The sequence below is a fragment of the Amblyomma mixtum genome, chromosome 1, assembly GCF_055824585.1.
Source record: "Amblyomma mixtum isolate Tamu chromosome 1, ASM5582458v1, whole genome shotgun sequence".
In the NCBI taxonomy this organism is placed as follows: Eukaryota; Metazoa; Arthropoda; class Arachnida; order Ixodida; family Ixodidae; genus Amblyomma; species Amblyomma mixtum.
This window is the reverse complement of record NC_143012.1, coordinates 302,932,367-302,951,540: the sequence shown is the minus strand read 5'-3', so window position 1 is coordinate 302,951,540 and position 19,174 is coordinate 302,932,367. Positions and strand designations below refer to the sequence as shown.

Genomic DNA, 19,174 nt, shown 5'->3' with positions numbered 1-19,174 from the left:
GCACTTGCTCGCCTCAGCGCATCGCACTCTGCTCGGGGAAAATCTGCGCTCTTCTCTGTATATACTTTAGCCTTTATTCTTCGGCTACCGTTTTCCTGCGTGATTTCACTTCCCCCTTCCCCTCGCTCCGAGCCCATCCTCCTCCTGGCTGCGAGATAAGCAGAAAAGGCGCTGGCATTAAGAGTGCGAAAGCAAACACGGCGGGTTTTGAATCATTTAGAACCTTCGACAGCGGTGGCGCACGGCTGATGTCCGTCGAGTGACTGGGTACACAGAGCTGTGAACATATTTACTGTACTTTTGTTGTGACTGTACTGCAAGTTGCGTCGCCATTGTACTTGTTCGCAGAAAATAAGCGTTTCGTATTGCTGTTCGCCCATAGCCTTTGGCCGCTAGATATTTTGCAGAATGTTAGTGCGTTAGTTGGTAAGTTAGTAACAAAGTTAGTCGGTCGGTCGCTCGGTAGGTTTCAAAATTTTTTTAAATGTTATTGATGGTTTAAAATAACCTTTCATCTTTTGAGGAGCTAAAGATGTGCAAAGGATAAAAAAGCGCAAGTGACTTCTCTCCAAGAATTAAGCATTGCAGAAAAGCTATCTGTTCTTCATAAAATACGCGTACATTTCTTTACGTCTTATTTCCTGCAGACATGCGCATGACGTAATGGAGGCAGGAGCTTACAGACAGGCACGATTCGTCGGCTGGCACGTGTAATTACCGGTTCTGCTCCTGCAGAGAGCTGTTTCAGAGCACAGGTTTTATCATAATCGCGGGTGGCAGAAAAGTATGCACAAGACTGTCCTGCTTCATTCACAGTCATTCACCATGAAATGAAGTCCCTACTTCATGAACGGCAGTGAATGGGCACTATGAATGATGTGTCTTTTACCTTGGGGGAAACAAACATTTATATGATCCTCGATGGATCGTTTGAATGAGTCAGAATTTTTTTTTGCTGCTGATTCTGTTGTAGCTCCGCCTTAAGGGTATGACGCGATAGAGTTATTGGGTTAATGCCCATATATACGGAATTGGTCGTTATCTACTTTCCATTCACAGATCGCTGGGAGTCGTGATACCACTCCTGGCGTGGTAATTCACCAGTTCCCTGGCAGGTGGCTGTTTCAAACACAGCCACCGGTGGGGGTTGTGAGGCACAGGTTGCTACCCCCGAGCAGCCTCTCAAGACCAATAATTAATTTAACTACCACCTGCCATAGTGGGCAGGTTGTGATGACGTCACAAGGCTGGAATCACGTCATGCGTCATGGTGGTCGCCATTTCCGCCTGCACAGACCCTTCTAATGCTAACACGTCAATTAATTTTAGGGCTTAACCAGCTCGTGGCAGACAAAAAAAAACCTTCATGATATTTTTGGCAGTAAGTTTAGTTAATTAATGGCCGCTGCCCGCGCACCTGACTTCACACCAGCTAATTGCGAATGGGTGTTATGAACGCCGCGCCATGCTTTCAGAAAGCGCTGAATCCACGCATAGGCCGCATCAGTAAATGCCTGTCGAGTGTCCAGTGTTCTCAATGTGCGGAAAACTATAGTCTTGAAAGCACGTTCCTCTAATTCTCCCTTCGGTTACTCCGTTCTAGCGCTGTCTCTATTCACTCCCCTTTCAGCCACGGCAATGTTTATCAAGCCACTGGACCAACGCATATCGTAAACAACACAACACCGCAGGCCATCCAGCCTAAGTCTCTGCTATTTTGTACCGTATAGAATGCAGGCATCTCCGCCTCTCTACAAGGTCCACGTAGTGTATACTCCCTCGAGACGAAACTTCTGAGTACAGCAGCGCCTCAGGAAAAAGCTTCTCTCTCATATCTCCCGCACACGGCGACGCCGAGCCAAACTGCGCCGCAGGCCCGCGGCGGTGGCTCCTGCGTCCTATTTCTCTCGGAAGCGCGCTCTATACACACTGCCCGGCGGAAGCCCCCGGGTGCTGTTGAGGCCCGCACGCGCGCGCGAGGGCGGCCGTTAAGGGACCGCAGGAGGAGCCGCTTATGCGCCGGCACGCTTCCGACGGCGCTGCTGCGGCTCGCCGGGTGTTTGATTGGAGCCATATACCCGCGTTTGTGTGTACACGGGCGCCATATCCAGCGCCGGTGTTGGGACATGTGTCTCGGATAATACGCCGACCCCTGCTTGCATCCGGAGCGGCTATGGGCAGCGGGTCGCGCCTTTTAGACCCCCGCCACCTCGCCTGGGGACCCGATATGGGCTTTCGGCGAGGTCAGTGCAAGGAGAGTAAGCTCATTCACCGTCGTCCCGCACGCTAGGGAGCGAGATTGTTTGCACGGGAGCGTTTAGCGAAACGGACTGCTTCCTCAAAGCTTGATATTCACCGCGCTTTGGGAGCTCTCCTAGAAGCAATGCCTTGAGGCCCATTTACTTTTTTTTTTATTTGTTCATTCTTTCAAACCTAATGTTTAGTTCCTATTTATAGGCACTCAATGTGGATGAAAGCGAAGTGGCCTAATATCTGTGATCAGTGCCATGTTTTTAAGCATAGTTCCACTCTGCGCGTATTAACCAACTGTATGAATACTTCAGTGCCGCTAACGTTCAAAACAGCTTCTGTAACGAACGCAGCATGACGCGTGATATTGTTTCCTCGCAGTATCTATACAGGGTGTCGAAAGTCAGACTTTCCAAATCCTTAAAATATAAACAGCGAGCAGTGCTCGAAAGCTTTTTTTCGCATAAAGGTTGTGCGAACAGGCGGACACGAAGTGAGGCAAGAATTGTCGTCGTCCACCGCTTAATTAACTAAGGTCAATTAATAAACATTTTAGCCGCTGTAGCTAACGTGCATGTTTATGTAGGAAGCACAAAGGCGACCGTATTCTTAAACCACTCCACTTGAGAGAATTTCCCTTTCACACGCGTGTTCCGACATATTATCCTGCCTATTTTTAGCTCGATTCGCGTAATTGCGAAGGCAAAGTGGTGTTCTGTGCAGAACTCCTCCTAACGTGACGCGTCGTTTCGTATGGCGTTTCATCGGTCGACGACGTAGAGCGAACTGTGCAAGTGATAAGTTTTTGCTTTCGCTTTCAGCTACCGAAACCGAATAAACGCCTCACGCAACAGCTGTGTAACACTAGGAAAAAAGTTTCACGTCGATTGCCAGCGCCTTGCATGCATAATTACGCCGATTCATTTCGAAATTTTGGAGAGACTATCTAGAAACGAGCGCTAACTGCTCCATTCTACCAAATGGTGTAGTGAAGCAATGCGACCGCCTCAAACTTTCCAATATAAGCTTGCATGCTAAGCGGCTAAAAAGTTTAAATGATTTCAGATAATTAAGAAACTGATAGCGACAACTATACTCCCACTTTGTGCCTGAGTCCAATCAACTTTCGTGTACTGCTTATCACTTATATTTAAGAAATTCGGAAAGTCTAATTTTGAACACCCTGTGTATGCTTGCATCACCACGCGCTGCTGAGATCTCTCTACCAAAACACACGAAACTCAACTGCGCGGCAAACAGGCCCATTTCAGACAACGCGAACTGTTCGCCGAATCCCAAGAACTCTGCCCTTTCGAGCCCCTAACCGGCGACATCACATGCTGCGACACGACAAATTCATTTGTCGATTATGTACTTCATTTCGCGACGAGTTTAGCGCACGCACGCCCGACTGCCTGACACCACACCGCCGCCGCTGGCAGGGAGCGCGGTTGGGCTTCGGTCGGCCCCGTAATTGACGTGGATTACCGGGCACGGCACCGGCACTGCAGATTAAGCGACCGGAGCAGCCGTTCCGACACCGCGCGCTCGCATACGCGTCGCTTGCTCAGCCCGGACATACACGTGTGCGCCACCGCCACGCTTAAGAGGCACTCGTGTTGTAAACAAGTCTGTTTGTGAAAGAGAGAGGCATATAGATGGCGACATGCCACCACAGCGTGTGTGGTGGCACATATATATATATATATATATATATATATATATATATATATATATATATATATATATACACACGCTGTGGTGGCATGTCTCCCTCTATATGGCTCTCTTTCACGAACAGACTTGTTTGCGGCATGAGTGTATGTGCGCCGCACGCACGCACGCACGCACGCACACACACACACACACACACACACACACACACACACACACACACACACACACACACACACATATATATATATATATATATATATATATATATATATATATATATATATATATATATATATATATATTCCACACACACGGTTGAGTATAGGTGCCCGCATGCCGTAATCGATAGCCACTGCCGCCACGCGCAGTAGCAGCCGTTGGCCTTCATTCAAGACGTCGCAGCAACGGAAGCAGCCCCCTCTCTCCCGAGACTTCTCGCCACCGATCTGTCAGCGTTCAGGGCTGGAACGGCGGGGCTCCCATCGGCGGTCGGGAGACGAACGTCGGGGAGCGTCGTCCCCGCGATGCATCATCACGCGCGCTGTGGGTGCGCGAGCTGGCGAAGCAACTAAGCAGTGCCGGCAGGCAGGTTGTGAGAAAAAAAAAGTTACAGAATTGGTTTCTTTTTAATCCAAAACCGATCACTGACCTCAACATTAGAATTTAAAAAAAGAATAATTTTCGAGTTCTCGAAAAAGTGCCCCGATTTCATCTAGAGCCGATACCCTGGCTATTAAGGCTGGCTTTGGTTGGTAACACAATGCGTCATCAATCTCATGGCCCGACAGGTGGTCAATAAATTTTAAAGAGCTACCTCACCGCTCTCGGTTTGAAAAGAAGTGTCTCTTCGGCTTTTTGAGTCAGGTATTTTTTAGTTTCGTGAAAGAATTTGCTTTTTGAGTTAGAAGAGCGCTTTTTGCGGCACAGAATTGTAAGCGGTGTAGTACATCAGAATACATCTAGCACATGCTAACTAGCAGGCTCGTTAACTAGTATTGAATAGATAACTTTTTAATTATTACGTTAAGCTTCTTAATTACTGAGAGGCGTGTAACCCGTCGTAAGTAACATCCATATCAGTTTTTAGAATTCCGAAAATGCGGTTACCCTCGGCGCTGTAGCCCAACAAAATTTGGCTATTTCGACGAGTTACATGCACTGGAGAGGTTGGTTTGCCTGTAACCTTCTCGAAAGCGCATGTATTTTGGCGCGATGTAGCCAAAACTTGTTGGGCCACAGCGCCGAGGGTAACCGCGTTCTTGAAATTCTAAAAACTGATACGGATATTACTTACGACGGGTTACACGCCTCTCAGTAATTAAGAAGCTTAACGTAATAATTAAAAAGTTATCTATTCAATACTAGTTAACGAGCCTGCTAGTTAGCATGTGCTAGATGTATTCTGATGTACTACATCACTGACAAAGCTATGCCGAAAAAAGCGCTCTTCTAGCTCCAAGAGCCCACTTTTAAAAATTGCGTAAAGTCTTGGGTGAAAAACCCATAAGCTCTGTCTTTGAGCGAAATATGCAGTTTATGTACAAAATCAAAAAGTCTGCATTAGTGGCTGCGTGTTCTTAAGCAATAAAAAAAGTAAAAATAACGCCGAAAGAACGGCGCGTGGCACGCATAAACATGTATCTCAGCGCTGCCGGGGAGGCTCACCACTGGAAGAATAAGCCGTACTGGTTGTGAAACAGGCCTCGAGCATTTTTTTTTTTTTGCATTAGTAAAAAGGCTGCGCAAAAGCAGCACTTAGTCCAAAAATTCTAGACGAACTGACAGTCCAAGAAAAATAAAAACATAATGTTACACAACATCAACGGCCGCTTCAATTTTGGGGCTGCGCTGCGCACCTCGAGTACCGTCGAGCTCCATACTACAGGGGTATTTTTATTGCATGATGGTGGTAAGCGCATGGCGCCGAGTACATGCGTTCAAAAGCTGGTCAACAGCTTTCTATTTTGCGCTGTCTCAAACAGTTGCGTGCAGAAGCAAGCTTAACCTCATAATGCATCTTACAAAGGTGAAGCCACCTTTAAGGAACATACATAATTGTAGAAATGCTTTAGGAGTTCCACGGCCCTCCCGCGTTCAGCTTCTAACTGTACATCAACATTTGTGTCCGATTCTTCATTGATAACATTCCGTCTGCGTCAAGGTGTCTGAATGTCAGCAGAATCGGAGCTACCTTATGTTTCACATTAGACGAAACGGTTGATTTGTGCGGCTGTCTTCATCAGCTAATCAGAGTGCTCTTGTCGATTCCGAACATAATGCCTTCGTAATTAAGACATTGTTCTGTCTGCGCCGGTATGGTCTCAGGGAAGCTAATAGGTTTGGCAGAAGGTGTAACGCATTTCAAACCCAAATTTCGCAGCGACAAAGGCAGATAACGTGAGATGGACGAGCACAGTTAATGCCCACAACCGCCATTATTTCTAGTCATGCTTCAGTTTAACTCAGAAGAGCAGAAGAGCAAGGTTCCAAGCTAGTTGGTAATGCATTTAAAAGGAAGAGCCAGCGCGAAGAAACATATATATTTTTTTATGTTTTCACCTGTGTAATCTCATCTGTGTCCTTCATGGTTTTACGCATTCCCCGCCCTTTTGGGTACTTTTTAATCGTTTTTTGTTAATGTTACCTACCTCACCACCGTTTCGCGGCCCTTTACATCGTCTTTTTACCGCTTATAACTTTATTTTGTTCCCTGTTGGATTTTTTTGCCATCTTGTAACGCGGCCACACTGAATGCCGGTTATCGCTGCAGCAGACCTGTTACCCACGCTCTCATGTTTTCTCTTTAAGCGGCTTTCCACCAGAATAAAATTTCAGTTGTGAGTCAGCGCTCGTGTGTGTGTCGTTTCTTCCCACTGTTTCTTCCTTTCAGTCCCCGGCTACACATCGGACTGTCGGTTATCGCTCTCTGCATCGCGCGGTGTTCTTTTGTTTACGCAGGCTGCGGCAACGGCCAATACCTGGAGGCCGCGGGCTTGGGCGCCCTGGGCTGTGATCGCAGCAGCGCCCTGGCGCGGGCCGCGGCCTCGTGCGGCGGCCACCAGGTGGTGCTTGGCGACGCGCTGGCGCTTCCGTTCCGCGACGAGGCGCTGGACGCTGCGCTGTCCGTGGCCGTGCTGCACCACCTGGCCTCCACCGAGCGCCGGGTGCAGGCCCTGCGCGAGCTGGCCCGGGTGCTGCGCGTCGGCGGCCGCGTGCTCATCACCGTCTGGGCCATGGAGCAGACGCAGAGGAAGGCCAGTGCCCGGCTATACACGTGCCGATTGTGTCCTCTCTCTGTGCAGGCTGCCGCCGATGAGTGATGGCAAATGCTTGCGCTACTTGTGACCGCATGTTTACGGGACAAAGATATCGAAAGACGAAAAATGACGGAAGAAGAAGCGCAGATAAAAAGATAGGAAGGCTCAGAAGTAAGAGGTCAGGAGAAAGAAATGAGATAAGTGTGCAGGCTTAAAATAAAAAGGGGAAAATGACCGCTTGTGTGTGCCGGCTGTGAATAAAAGGTAAAAACCAGCACAACATAACCATGTGCGTGTTTATGTCAGTGACTGGGAGTCAGTGAATAAGCGTGTGTGCATGTGTCTGGGGAATGATTTGGCGTTCTTGTGTGTTCTGCTACTTCTTTCGGCAAAGGGGCGGGGCAAGGGCAGTTTCAGTGTAGAAGCATTGTAAGGAAAGCAATAAACTGAAAAACAAAACTTCATTTCAAAACAGAAGCGTCGTGATCCAATGTCTAGTGTATCTGTGCTGTAGCTGCTTTTACTGTGCCATAGTTGTGGCTACAGTCATCCACACAGGTCTGAAGGCAGGGAGAGATTTGGTCTTGTCATTTTTTGCCATTTTAGAAATAAGAAACGACCACCGTCGATGCGCGAATAGTGTATATGTTAACGATATCGAGCCCGCAGCCGATGCAAGTGTAATATACGAGTAAGCGTACAATCACTGCCGGCACAAGTGCAGAAAGGATATCGTTTATGAGCTAAATGCACTAATTAAGCAGCCAGCTGTGGCTTACGACACGCCAATATCTGCGCACAATGCAGTATCACACACAATGTTGAGGTGGTGCAGACGCCTGGCCGTAATCTCGGTACAGTCGGGCCTTGCAACAGCCAGTCGGGCCTTGCAACAAAGTGCTGCTACTGTAAGCGCTCAGAATTTTTGCACCATAAATCAGCATACCGTTCTAAGGTACCACCTTTTATACATATCCCAAAGTACCCGACGCCTGTAAGTCTTAAATCTAGCCCCAAGCACTGTACGATTAGCCTCATACGATATAACGTGGTACAATGTTTGCAAGCCCACGTCTGTTAACTGTTCGCGCGAGAGGCAGAACATACGAACGAGACTACGCAGTAGCGCATTGTTCGCCGAGTGCTCGCGTCTGACAATAGAAGCGCTGCGGCCATTAAACACAACGCTGGTCTACAGATACGTGCAGGCTTAACCCGAACACAAGCCCTGCGTAAAACCAGACTCCATAGTTTTTACAGCTACTGAGCTTTGTTGAAGAATTCTCGCGAGACACGTGTGAGCTCTCCACACAAACCAGCACTAGCTGGCACTGGCACGAAAGGATAGGCATACGCAACCCGGCGCCGCCAGAATTCCGGGTCTCGTTTACCACCTTTAAAGATGCAGTATGCTATTCTCAATCTCCTTCTATCAGGCCACGCGTCTTAATTGCTTACTGTGCCCGGCAAGTCTCCTGCGCAGAATGTTTTTTTATTATTATTATTTCCGAGACTGCGCTTGTCATGGGATGGTAGATAAGAACGCAAGTCTTCCCAAAACCTGTCGGAGTAGTTGCTGTGCCATCTTTTGCAAGCGACGAGTCAGTGTGAATGAACTGAAGCCTGTGAAAGATTTCATATCAGCACAGTCAAGACTGGAAACGAAGATAAAAGATTTAGCCAAGATCTGGACAAGAAGATAATACATGAACCCTCACATCGAGTACTAAATCCAATGCAGCGCTCGCAGGGAACTAAGCATTTTATCTCTAGTGGAGGCTAATTAGGCCCAGATCTCACGCTGATATCGGCGCGTGGTGCTGGGATGTGCGCCGGCAGCTATTCTGCGTACTTATATAACGTAAACTGTACAGGTACAGCTTTTGTCAAAAGTAAACAGCCCAAAGGTTTGGGTCCGAGCTTCATAGTGGGGCTGCTGTAGAATCCGTGGAAGTCCTAACTTTCGAAAGAGTGAATGCGAGAATTATTCTCACTTTCATGAGATTTCGAACTGCAACGATGCATGGCGACATGTTTAAGCAAAAAGCGTACTGGCGCTAAAAAACGGAGACAACACACACAACAATACAGGACTGGCGCCAGGACTGGCGATGTGTTGCCTCCGTTTTTTAGCGCCAGCACGCTTTTTGCGTAAACATGTCATGCTACAACCAACTAGCTCAAATCAAAGTATTGCTGGAATGCAGGGCGAGCTACGCATGGTGGCCCAGAAACAAACCGCTTCGGTTCTATACTTTTTACAAAGACTTTTCCTTGACTTGTGTTAGAAAAAAAAATACTAGAAAGTTGAGTAGCGCGCACAAACGAATCTATGCTGACTTCTGTGTTGCTGTTCTTCTCCGTGCAGTTCGAGTCTCAAGATGTGCTTGTCCCCTACCGGCAGCCCACGAAGAGCAGCAGTGAAGGTAAATAGCCAGCTCCATAATCTGGTCGGAAGAACCTCACAAACACCAAACACCTCTTCCTCGCTTTTTTCTTCATTCCATTTCTTTATCTTCTGCAATAAAAACACTGGAGTTTAGCGTCGTTCCTAACCAGAAAGAGAAAGACAGTTTACTCGCGGCTTTCTAAAATAAATTATGCGAACAAATGTTCGTCCACTGTCGGCGCTATTCTTCACAGAATTCGATTCTCAAATACACCTGATATTCCATTCCTAGTTATTGTTTTCTGTTGATTTCAAAAACACGCCATAAATATTTTTTTTTTTTACTGCCACGCACTTGCTTTCCGTATTCCCATTCGTAGACAACAGTGTAAATGTCGGTTTCCATAGTGTTGCGTTCCGAGTGACCATGCTACATCACGGATCTAAACTGTCCTACTGGTGCCTTTTTGTCTGCCACTTCTGTGTTAATGTACTAGCATTTTTGAATAAATAAGAAGAAACTAGCCAAGGTTAGTTTGACACTGCGCCCTTGTGTTTGGTACGTTCTGGTTGGTACGTTCGCTGCGTTGGCTTGGAGATCGACAGAAGCAGCTGTTCTCATCTAAAGTCTAACGGCGGACGGCGGAGAAACTCAGTCTAAATTAAGCTTGAGCACGGCCAAGTCACTTTTTAAGTAAGCATAATTTTGTTCCGCCTTAATTAGATTAGCATGATGTTGGTGACTATCAGTTATGCCTATTCCTTGTGAAACACCGCATCATACTGAACCAGTCAGCTTGCAGTACCTCAGTACGTATCTCCTGTGGAGGTTTTCATATCTAAAGCTCTGGCCACCGAAAGCAACGAATGCAGAGTAGTATATACTATAGAACGAAGCAATTTATTCCTTCTAACGCAAATAAATTAGAACGATTTGTCTGGTCAGTTCACATTTATACTGACAAAACTGACGTATCGTCTCCAAATGGTAACTAGTTTCAGAGCTTAATCTATCAGCAAGCTCTTCGCTCGGCCAATAGGTGATGATATCTATAATGACAGTGCAGGCCAGTAATCAGTGGATAAAAGTCTGTTCAGAGCACTACATCTAAATAATAAGAATGCACTTCTAAGCATGACAGACATGAATGAGTGTTCCCTTCGGCTCGTTCATTCGTGTTGGACTTGCTCCTGTGTCCGGCTATCAAAAATTGTGATCTCTGACGCCACTAAATCTTCATATTGTTGGTCATCGTCCCGCACTGAGATGCTCCGAACTCCCCTTCACTTTAATAAAGTTTTTATTCCTCCTCTTCCGCTCAGACCGCGGCTCGTCGGTGGAGCGCGAGATGACCAGCACGACGACGAGCGAGGACGACCTGTTGGTGTACCAGTCGTACAACCCTCCGGCCTCGGACAGTGACTCGGCAGCACCGGCGCGTTCGGCACGGCACCGCCGCGGCAGCGTCGACGGCTCGGACCTGTCCAGTCCCGGCGAGACGTGCTACAGCTTCATGCGGCGCGCACTGCGCAAGCTCTCTTCCACCACCGCCAACCACCGGTCCAGGCCGTACTTCTACAGCAGCTGTCGCGGGGGCTGGTTCTCGGACACCAACACCGCTGCCTCCGTCGACAGCAAGGTGACCTCGCCCCAGGTACTAAACACCTCGGTCTAGCAATATATACTTGCGTGAGATGTCGGAATTGAGAATACCACCATTCATCAGACTATTCCCAGCGATAATATCGCCAAGATGGGAAGAACCATTGAAGGATTGTGGCCGCTATTGAAAATAAGCTGTCGTCTGTAGTCGCGTGGTCCAAGTGCCTTTAAGAGTAGCTTCGCTCCTGATAAAATAATGAGGAGCAGTACAATGTCTCTTTCATTTCCTCGTACCTAGGGAAGGCGAAATGTCTGCGAGTTATGATTTCTCATCAAATACGACACCGTGTTTCTTTGTAACTTCTTCAGCAATGTTTCCGGGAACTTTCCGGTTTGTAACGAATGCGGCATGCGCATCAGAGCTAAACACGCGTCACCTAACTCCTTCAGGTTGTGGGGAGTGCTAGAAAGAACTGCGTGTTTCTCGTTAACCGTAAATGTGATTATGAGTTATGACAGGAATGGAAAGTTGAGAGACACAGAGAGAAGGCTTTATTCACGGTCCGACTAGACCCGGCTATTCCTCTGCCAAAAGAATCATGACCAGTAAGTTGGCTGGGGTCACCGACGCCAAAGACCCGCCAATTGAGAGAAGGGAGATCAGGGTGATGAGCTGGTTGTAGGGCTGCGGGACAGGAGAAAAGGGCGTGCTCCTGCCCCAAGTGGCGAACTAAAGACGTTGAATAAAGAGCGACTAAATCAAAAGAGCATCTACAAATGAGCCACATATGCTTCCTAATTTCAGAGGTCTTTGTGTTAGATCCACTGCTTCATTTTTAACTCATGGCCGCCATGCACCTTTGCAGGCGACCGAGAAGGAGCCTCAACTGGAGGCCAATGCCGCTGCAGCAGATGCACCGGATGAGGAAGAGGACGATGGACTCATCGAGTTGCGCCACCTGGACGCGGAGCTGCCTGTCGAAGAGAGCGCCAGGAGCAGGCCACCTTCGAGCCTCGAGGGCGGTGATAGGTTCGTCCGGGGTCACGGAAAGTCGCGCTCGCTAGGCGACGTCCTCAGCATCATACCTGCTATGCTGCGCGCACGGAGGAGGAAAGAAGGTTCGCACGAGTTCCAGAAACGGATATCGACGGCCAGCGACCCGCGCGAGTACCTGAAGAGGATAGTCGAGGAGAGGAACGGTATCGTGCGCTCCAAGTCGACGGCGTCCTGCTGCGCCAGGTTCGAGCACCTGCGCGAAGACTACCAGCTGCCTCCGATGGTCGAGAGCCAGGAGTCTCCCGACGAGCCGGAGGCCAGCGAGGGCCAGGAGAGCGAGGACAAGTCGAGCAGCCGCGCCGGCGACGAGGACGTCACCACGACCGCCACGAACGTGTCCAGCCAGCTGACGACGTCAGACATCGCGAACGGAAACAGCATCCTCAGCGAAGAGCAGCTGTCTACCATCGTCAAGGAGCAGCTCGGCTACCTCCAGTCGCCACCGACGGGTTTTTACGGCTGTCGCACCAAGAACTGGTTCAACTCTTTCAACAACAACGCCAACCTGGAAAAGTGCCTCATCAGCGCTGCGTCGACAGCGACTGTCCATGACTACATCTCGGCCAAAGTAAGCAGGACTGGAGCGACGCAACTCGCCCGCAAGCGCATGCGCCTCTACGGACAGAGATTTCCAGAGAAGTCCCTGTTGAGGAACTTCTACAACCAGTGTTCTTTGGGGGAAGTGGAAGAAAAGCGGTCCAAGGTCGACAGAGCGAAGGATGACGCTCCCATGTCTACTTATTACTCCATGCCAGACTTGCACACCCTTTCCGAAGAGCCGACCCAGCTGTCGAAAGCCCCGGCAGAGAAAGCGAAGGTTCCTCTCGTCGAGGTGGGCAGGCAAGAGCGCTCAAAGGATTCTTTTGACTCGGACATTTTCGTCGAGGACGAAGAGGCCTGTCGAGTGCTGCAGAACAGGCGCAGAGTCGTGAAACGAAGCATGAGTGTCGGTACAAACAATGGCACAGAACCAAGGAAGCAACACCGTCGCTTTTCGGCCTCTTCGGCGTCGGCTTCAATGTGCGCTTCGCCCACTACACCCCGAAGTCGAAATGTCTCCGAAGACTCCGAAGAATCGGTCGTTTCCGTCAGGTCACGCAAATGCAGCAGCCTGCAGAGCGACACGAGCGTCGACAGCGAGGAGTCGATCGTGTCTGTGATACAGCGGAGCAGCAGTGAGATCGAAGCGATCATGCAGCGCAGGGAACTTCAGAGGGCTGCTTCCAATAGCCTCAGAGCGTCACCACTGAGTATCACACCGGGGGCGCAAGAGGCGTCGTCGCCTGAGTTCTCACCGACGTTCAAATCAGCGCCCAAGAACTCGCCGCCTCTCTTAGGGTCATTCCCTCGGCAGTATCTCGAGAAGTTCTCCGACTGTGAGGCCGTGGTGATACGAGACGTGATAGGTGCCATTGTGTCATTAGCTCAGTGCACGGACACCATATACGTCCAGCAATGGGAGAACTTGGAGGATTCACCTCAGCAGCCGGAAGCTAAAGATGCGATCGGCGAAATCGCCAGCGGAGACAATGACAGCGACTCGGGAGACACCGAGTCGTACATGTCCAACCCGGACTGCACAGCCGCCGGCGGTGACGCCAGCTGCTGCGAGGACGATATTCCTCAGATTGAGTTCGACGTCGCTGATCTGGATGATCCGTACTACACCGCTCCCGACACGGTGCACGAGGATGATAGTCTCGCAACAACCAGCGAATCACAGCGAACTCAGACGTTCGTCACGTGCCCCAGCACCGAGGACCCCAGTTCTCCTAGGTGCTTGGAAAGTGGAACATCAAGCTCGGAAGGGACCCTTGAGCCGGAAAACGAGGTGCCCTCTTCGGAGAACGAACCAGAGGATCTTAGCGCCAGCTATGAACAGAATGTAGCAGATTGTCTGTCTCCCGATTTCTGGGCTGAAAGTACAAGTGGCCCGTCTCCGACTTTGTCTAATGTTAGTCCCATTGACGACAAACTCGACCTAGACGCAGACCTCATTAAGTCAAAGTGCAATATAGAAAGCGAACGTGGCCTTATTTCATTTGTGTCTCCAACAGAAGAGAGCGCGCCGGATGACACAAATGTTCAAGAAGATGTCATCTACAAAAAGAACACGGAAGCGCAAGCAGAGGAGAAGGACGTTGATTGCAGTGAAACGGCCATCAAGCTGACTGTTGTCAAGAAGATGTCACCGTACACGCGAGACGCTTGCGAAGGTATGCGTCATGTAAGGAGCGGTGAAAAGTACTGGGAACACTTGCTTCCTTCAGTACTTTCGATAGATGCAGAGGATACTCCAGTATCAACCGATGTCAAAATTAGTCAACAGTGTGCGACTTCTGAGGTAAGTTCGGATGACAGTATTAACGGTACCGTAGCCATCTGCAAGCCGACAAGTCAGGACAGCTCTCCAGATGATTCCTTAGAAAGCATTGAAGAATGCAGTGAAGAAGAAATACCCGGTGAAAGCGAAAACGCTGACGTACCTGAAAAAGAACAGGAAATCCCGTTAACCACCCAGCCCCAAGCCGAAGAAGTAGATACAGAAGAGGCAGAACAAGTTCGACCTGAAATAACAACCCGGGAGGAAAGCAAGGACGATTATGATGCGACAGACGCAGAAGTAAATGACAAGGCTCAGGACATAGAAGACGATGGAGATTCAAGTGACTGTCCACCCCCAGCATTCAACTTCGTTGTCGAAGACTACAGTGAAGAGAGCGATTCCTGCAATGAACAGGCAGTCGAAGAAAACACGGTTCCTACATGCGACTCGCTAACGGTTGAAAGGTTAGTGAACAGTACCTCCAACGGTTCCAGCTCGACTGCCAGCTTTCAAACCGTGCTCCAGTGTCCGAGCCCGACAACCATACCAGTCGAAGACGATGACATGGAGAAAGGCGCTGGACCCATCGGAGAAAGCGAGGCCTCAGAGACGAACGCTAACCACAAGAGGCACGACGAACTTCCGGAAGAGTCGAAAGGTGGCCTCAGTAGAAAAGAGTCCGCCTCACTGTCTTCATCTCAGGAGTCCCTGCAGGATACTGACGGCGGCGGAAGTTCACTGATGCTCCACAGGTACTATCATGTGTTTCGCGAGGGAGAACTCGACAGCTTAATTGACAAGTACGTCGAGAACCTTCACATCATTTCTTCATACTATGACCGTGCCAGTTGGTGTGTGATTGCTGAGAAGGTGCAGGTGTGGACCATATGAAACAGGAGTGACCGTGGCGAGCTGTTGTTGACCGCACGGACTGTATTCAGGACGGGAGTCGTTTGGCTCCAATGGACGCGGTGTGTTTTCAAGATTGTGCTATTAATGGCCTCGGTCACGACTGTTACCTCACTTCTGACCAGCGTATATCTGTTAAAATGATTCCCAGTTTTTTTTTTTTTCGGGAAAAATCTAAGATCTGGCATGAACGCAGAATTGTCAACGTATTAGGTACATACGTCGGCGTGAGTTACGCTTCCGTTCTTAAAAAAAAAACGTAGACGTAATTCACTATACGGGTGTCCCTAAGGCATCCCACGGTGCTTCACTTTTTCGGGAACCAGATTTCAGGCAGAAATAGTGCTGTCGACTGCGACCCATCCATCTAAGATTTAACTCAAAGCATGCCTTTAAGATCAACATACCCAGTGATCAACTTCGTTCGTAGCCTGTTTCGAGTGAGCTAGTCACAAGTTCAGTCCTGTACATAAACCATAGCCTGCTAAAATATATATATTTCTTGTGTAAATTTCACACACCTTATGAAAACGTTCAACGCGCAAATAAGATGCACGCCACAGCGATTGTCTCACAAGAAGATCACAATAAATGCGAGAGCAACTTCGAAAATTGGCATTTAAATGTGCATTATATTCGGCTACAAATCAGCTTTCGGTCTCAAATGAGAACTTTCTCCTACTTTCAAGCAAAGTACATAACATCTTATTATTTTTGGCATTCCCTTAAATATAGGGCATAGAAAAGTAAGTGTTCCGTGTCCTCAGTGAGCTTTCATCTCCTTGAGTGACTACAACGAATTTTTTATGTCCACAATATGAAGACTTCAACCGTGTAAATAAGATGTAAATAAAAGCGTTTGTTCACTCCACCTGTGCACACCTGCACAGCTATATCCGTGTCTCTCAATTGAACTGAAGCGCTAAAAATGTATTTTTCATCAAGTTCCTTATTTCTTCTTTTCGTCGACACCACCCCAGGAGTTGATATCAAGGTTGAGGGCGTTACAGTGACCTCAGATATCTTTTACGAGATATGCGGTTATCTTCCATGAAGGGAGACATGGAGGACATGAACTGTGACATGCTCGTAGCGCACTACCTTCTCGTCGTGCTCCTTGCTTCGGTGTCGTGGAGAATACGGGGAGATTCATTTCATACACAGTTCTACGAGAACCTTTTCGTCGCGTAGCAGCAGAAAAAAAAAAAAAAACGCTAATCTGCTCCTGTTATCTCGTATGCCCGCATACTTCCGCATGTTTAACGCAAATAACTGGGTGGTATGTACAACACGAATGTGTTCTCTTCTGTACTGTGCAATATCTAAAGAATCTGATCATGTCTAAGAGAAGAACACAAAGAATTCAACAAAAGACATGCTGTACAGTTTAAGGAGTTCTCAACCAGCGCTATTTTCAATATTCCTTTGACACTTGGACGCCCCTTATATCGTACAAACTACTGGAAGAGGCATTAAAGGGACAGTGAGGAGAGCTCCACCTAAATATTGTTTTTAGTAAAAATCGATTATCAGACTCTTTCTGCGTGCGTTTAAGTTTGTCCAGAGGCAAAATAGACATTGCTGAGGAAATCGTACTGAAATATTTTCCCATCAATCCGTTCAATCAAGCTCGTAACGGCTACACCGCAAAACCCGTTGCCACCGTTTTGAAGTGGAGGCGTTCAAGTTCCTCGAGCTGGGTCATTTGTCAGCTGAGAGAACGCTGATCCGTAACATAGGCCTTCATGGTAAGGAGTGCCTCTGCGAAGATTCGGGTCGGGCGTAAACCAGTATTATCAGTGTGGCGGGTGATACGCCGGTTTAGGTGCAGGATTTGGCGCAAGTGCGGTTTCAGTGATATGAACCAGTCAGCGGCGCTGCCTCGGTCCTGACGTGATACACCGATCCTTACGATCCCGTCAGTGGCTCGCTTGTGCTCGGCGCAAGCCACAAGAAAAAGGATATTCTCGCTTTCCTCTGGGACCCTAGCGGAGAGGATGTAGATAATACTTTCAGGTGAGGGTGCCATGCCTGTTGTAGGGAGGTATAGTCGCGATGGTGTCCAGCGCATGCTGGATATCCTTGCGCTGCGTTTCCGGTGTGAGAAACGGTTCGTCGGGCCCTGTAAACCGTGATATCACCGACATACAGTGTGCAGTGGACTTCAAGTATACGCCGCATTTTCACAGCAAGTCTACGCATCATCAGATAAAAAATATACGGCGAGATAATTGCCCTCAGGGGCCTCCCACACAGTTGCTCTCGGCCCTGGGCCCAACTCCGTTGCCCAGGATTTAAAAGTTGCGTTGATGGCGAAAGGCCTTCACTAAGTTTGTCACTCAGTGCCCTCGGCCTGCTTCTATTAGTACTTCGATGACGGCTGCGTGGGTCATTGCGTCAAAAGTCATCCTGAAATTCACCGCCCCAAGAATAGTGGGCACTCGGCAACGACCACGACGTGTGGAGGCGATGCGATACAGCAGCAGTGACGGCGCCAAAATGAGGCGAGACGCGGCGGGCGTCCCCCCGAAAATCTGCCAGACGCTTCCTTCAGCCCGTACGACGTGTTTTCATTCGCCAAAAATTACGCCTTAAACGTCTTCGTTTGTTAATTCAATTGTAGCTTGTGCAAATTTCCGAAGTTCTTGCCGATTTTTATGAGCTGCAATTTTACTCCAAACGACCCCCACCCCCACCTCTCCCCTTTCCGCGTCACCCCACTGCGAAATCCTAGCGCTGTTAATTTCCTACACTACAGGTACAGGCTATCAGCTGTGCCAAGGCCAGGCTTGCGTGGATGAAAGTAGGGTTCCGTCGTACTTCCGAATGAAAGTTGAAACGTATAAGTACCAGCCCGTCGAGGAGCTCGCACAGTGAGGTCGTAAAAGACATTGGTCAGAGGTAGACGTACGATATGGGTCCCGCCTTCGGTAGCGGTCCAACAATCCAATGGCGCCATTGTTTCGAAAGCTCGTCGATTTCCCAGATGGCGTTAATTGAGCACCTCGAGCGGGGCTCGCTTGCTGTTGATGTCCAGGATATATATTATACACGCAAGACCTACCACATGATCCCGTCCGGGCCCGGCGCATTGTGCGGGTTGATGCAGTCGAGTGCGTCGAGTAACTCGGCAATTGTGAAATGGCAGTCCATACCAGAGGTAGATCTGGGAACCTTCGTAGATCTCCGGCGGGGATATGACCGGCCGCGGAACAAATGTTTCCGCTGCCCGGTCACCAAGCTCCTCGGATGAGTTATTGGCAGCCAGGAGGAGATTTGGCTCCGTTTTCGCAGCCTCGCGCTTATCATTCATCGAGCAGAAGGTCTTCCAAAGCTTGTGCAAGCGGGCCCGCGGGATAACCGAAGATGCAGGAGCCCTGGACTGGCGACCCCGCCCACGAGGATCGGCTCCCAGTCACCCTTCCTTTTGAATTCATAAAAGCTCTTCACCATCACCCGGCGCGCTCATCGAAACACGAGCAATGGTCGAGCTATCGGGAGCAGACATGGGGGAGGGGCGCATATTTTCTCCTATATTGTTCCCTGCTACGCAGAAGACGAAAAAGGGCGCTGCCATAAACTACCCCCCCCCCCCCCCATCCCCCCCCTCCCATTACGCCTACTCCCTGCACATAAGGCGCTAGCCTACGCCTATTCGCATTTGCCGCAGCTCTTGTTCTCTGTAATAGTGTTTTGCCGCGGCCTT

General features: G+C 49.0%; 1 protein-coding gene across 1 annotated transcript in view; it reads left to right on the top strand.

Annotated features, from left to right (window-relative positions):
* fid (class I SAM-dependent methyltransferase fire dancer) overlaps positions 1-16,361 on the top strand; it is a 70,208-nt gene extending 53,847 nt beyond the window's left edge. The window contains exons 3-6 of the mRNA XM_089566655.1: positions 6,886-7,181; positions 9,553-9,610; positions 10,897-11,228; positions 12,043-16,361. Of these exons, the coding sequence (XP_089422781.1) occupies positions 6,886-7,181; positions 9,553-9,610; positions 10,897-11,228; positions 12,043-15,450 (4,094 nt within the window). The 3' untranslated portion in view covers positions 15,451-16,361. The remainder of the gene's footprint in view (positions 1-6,885; positions 7,182-9,552; positions 9,611-10,896; positions 11,229-12,042) is intronic.
* The last annotated feature ends 2,813 nt before the right edge of the window (positions 16,362-19,174 follow it).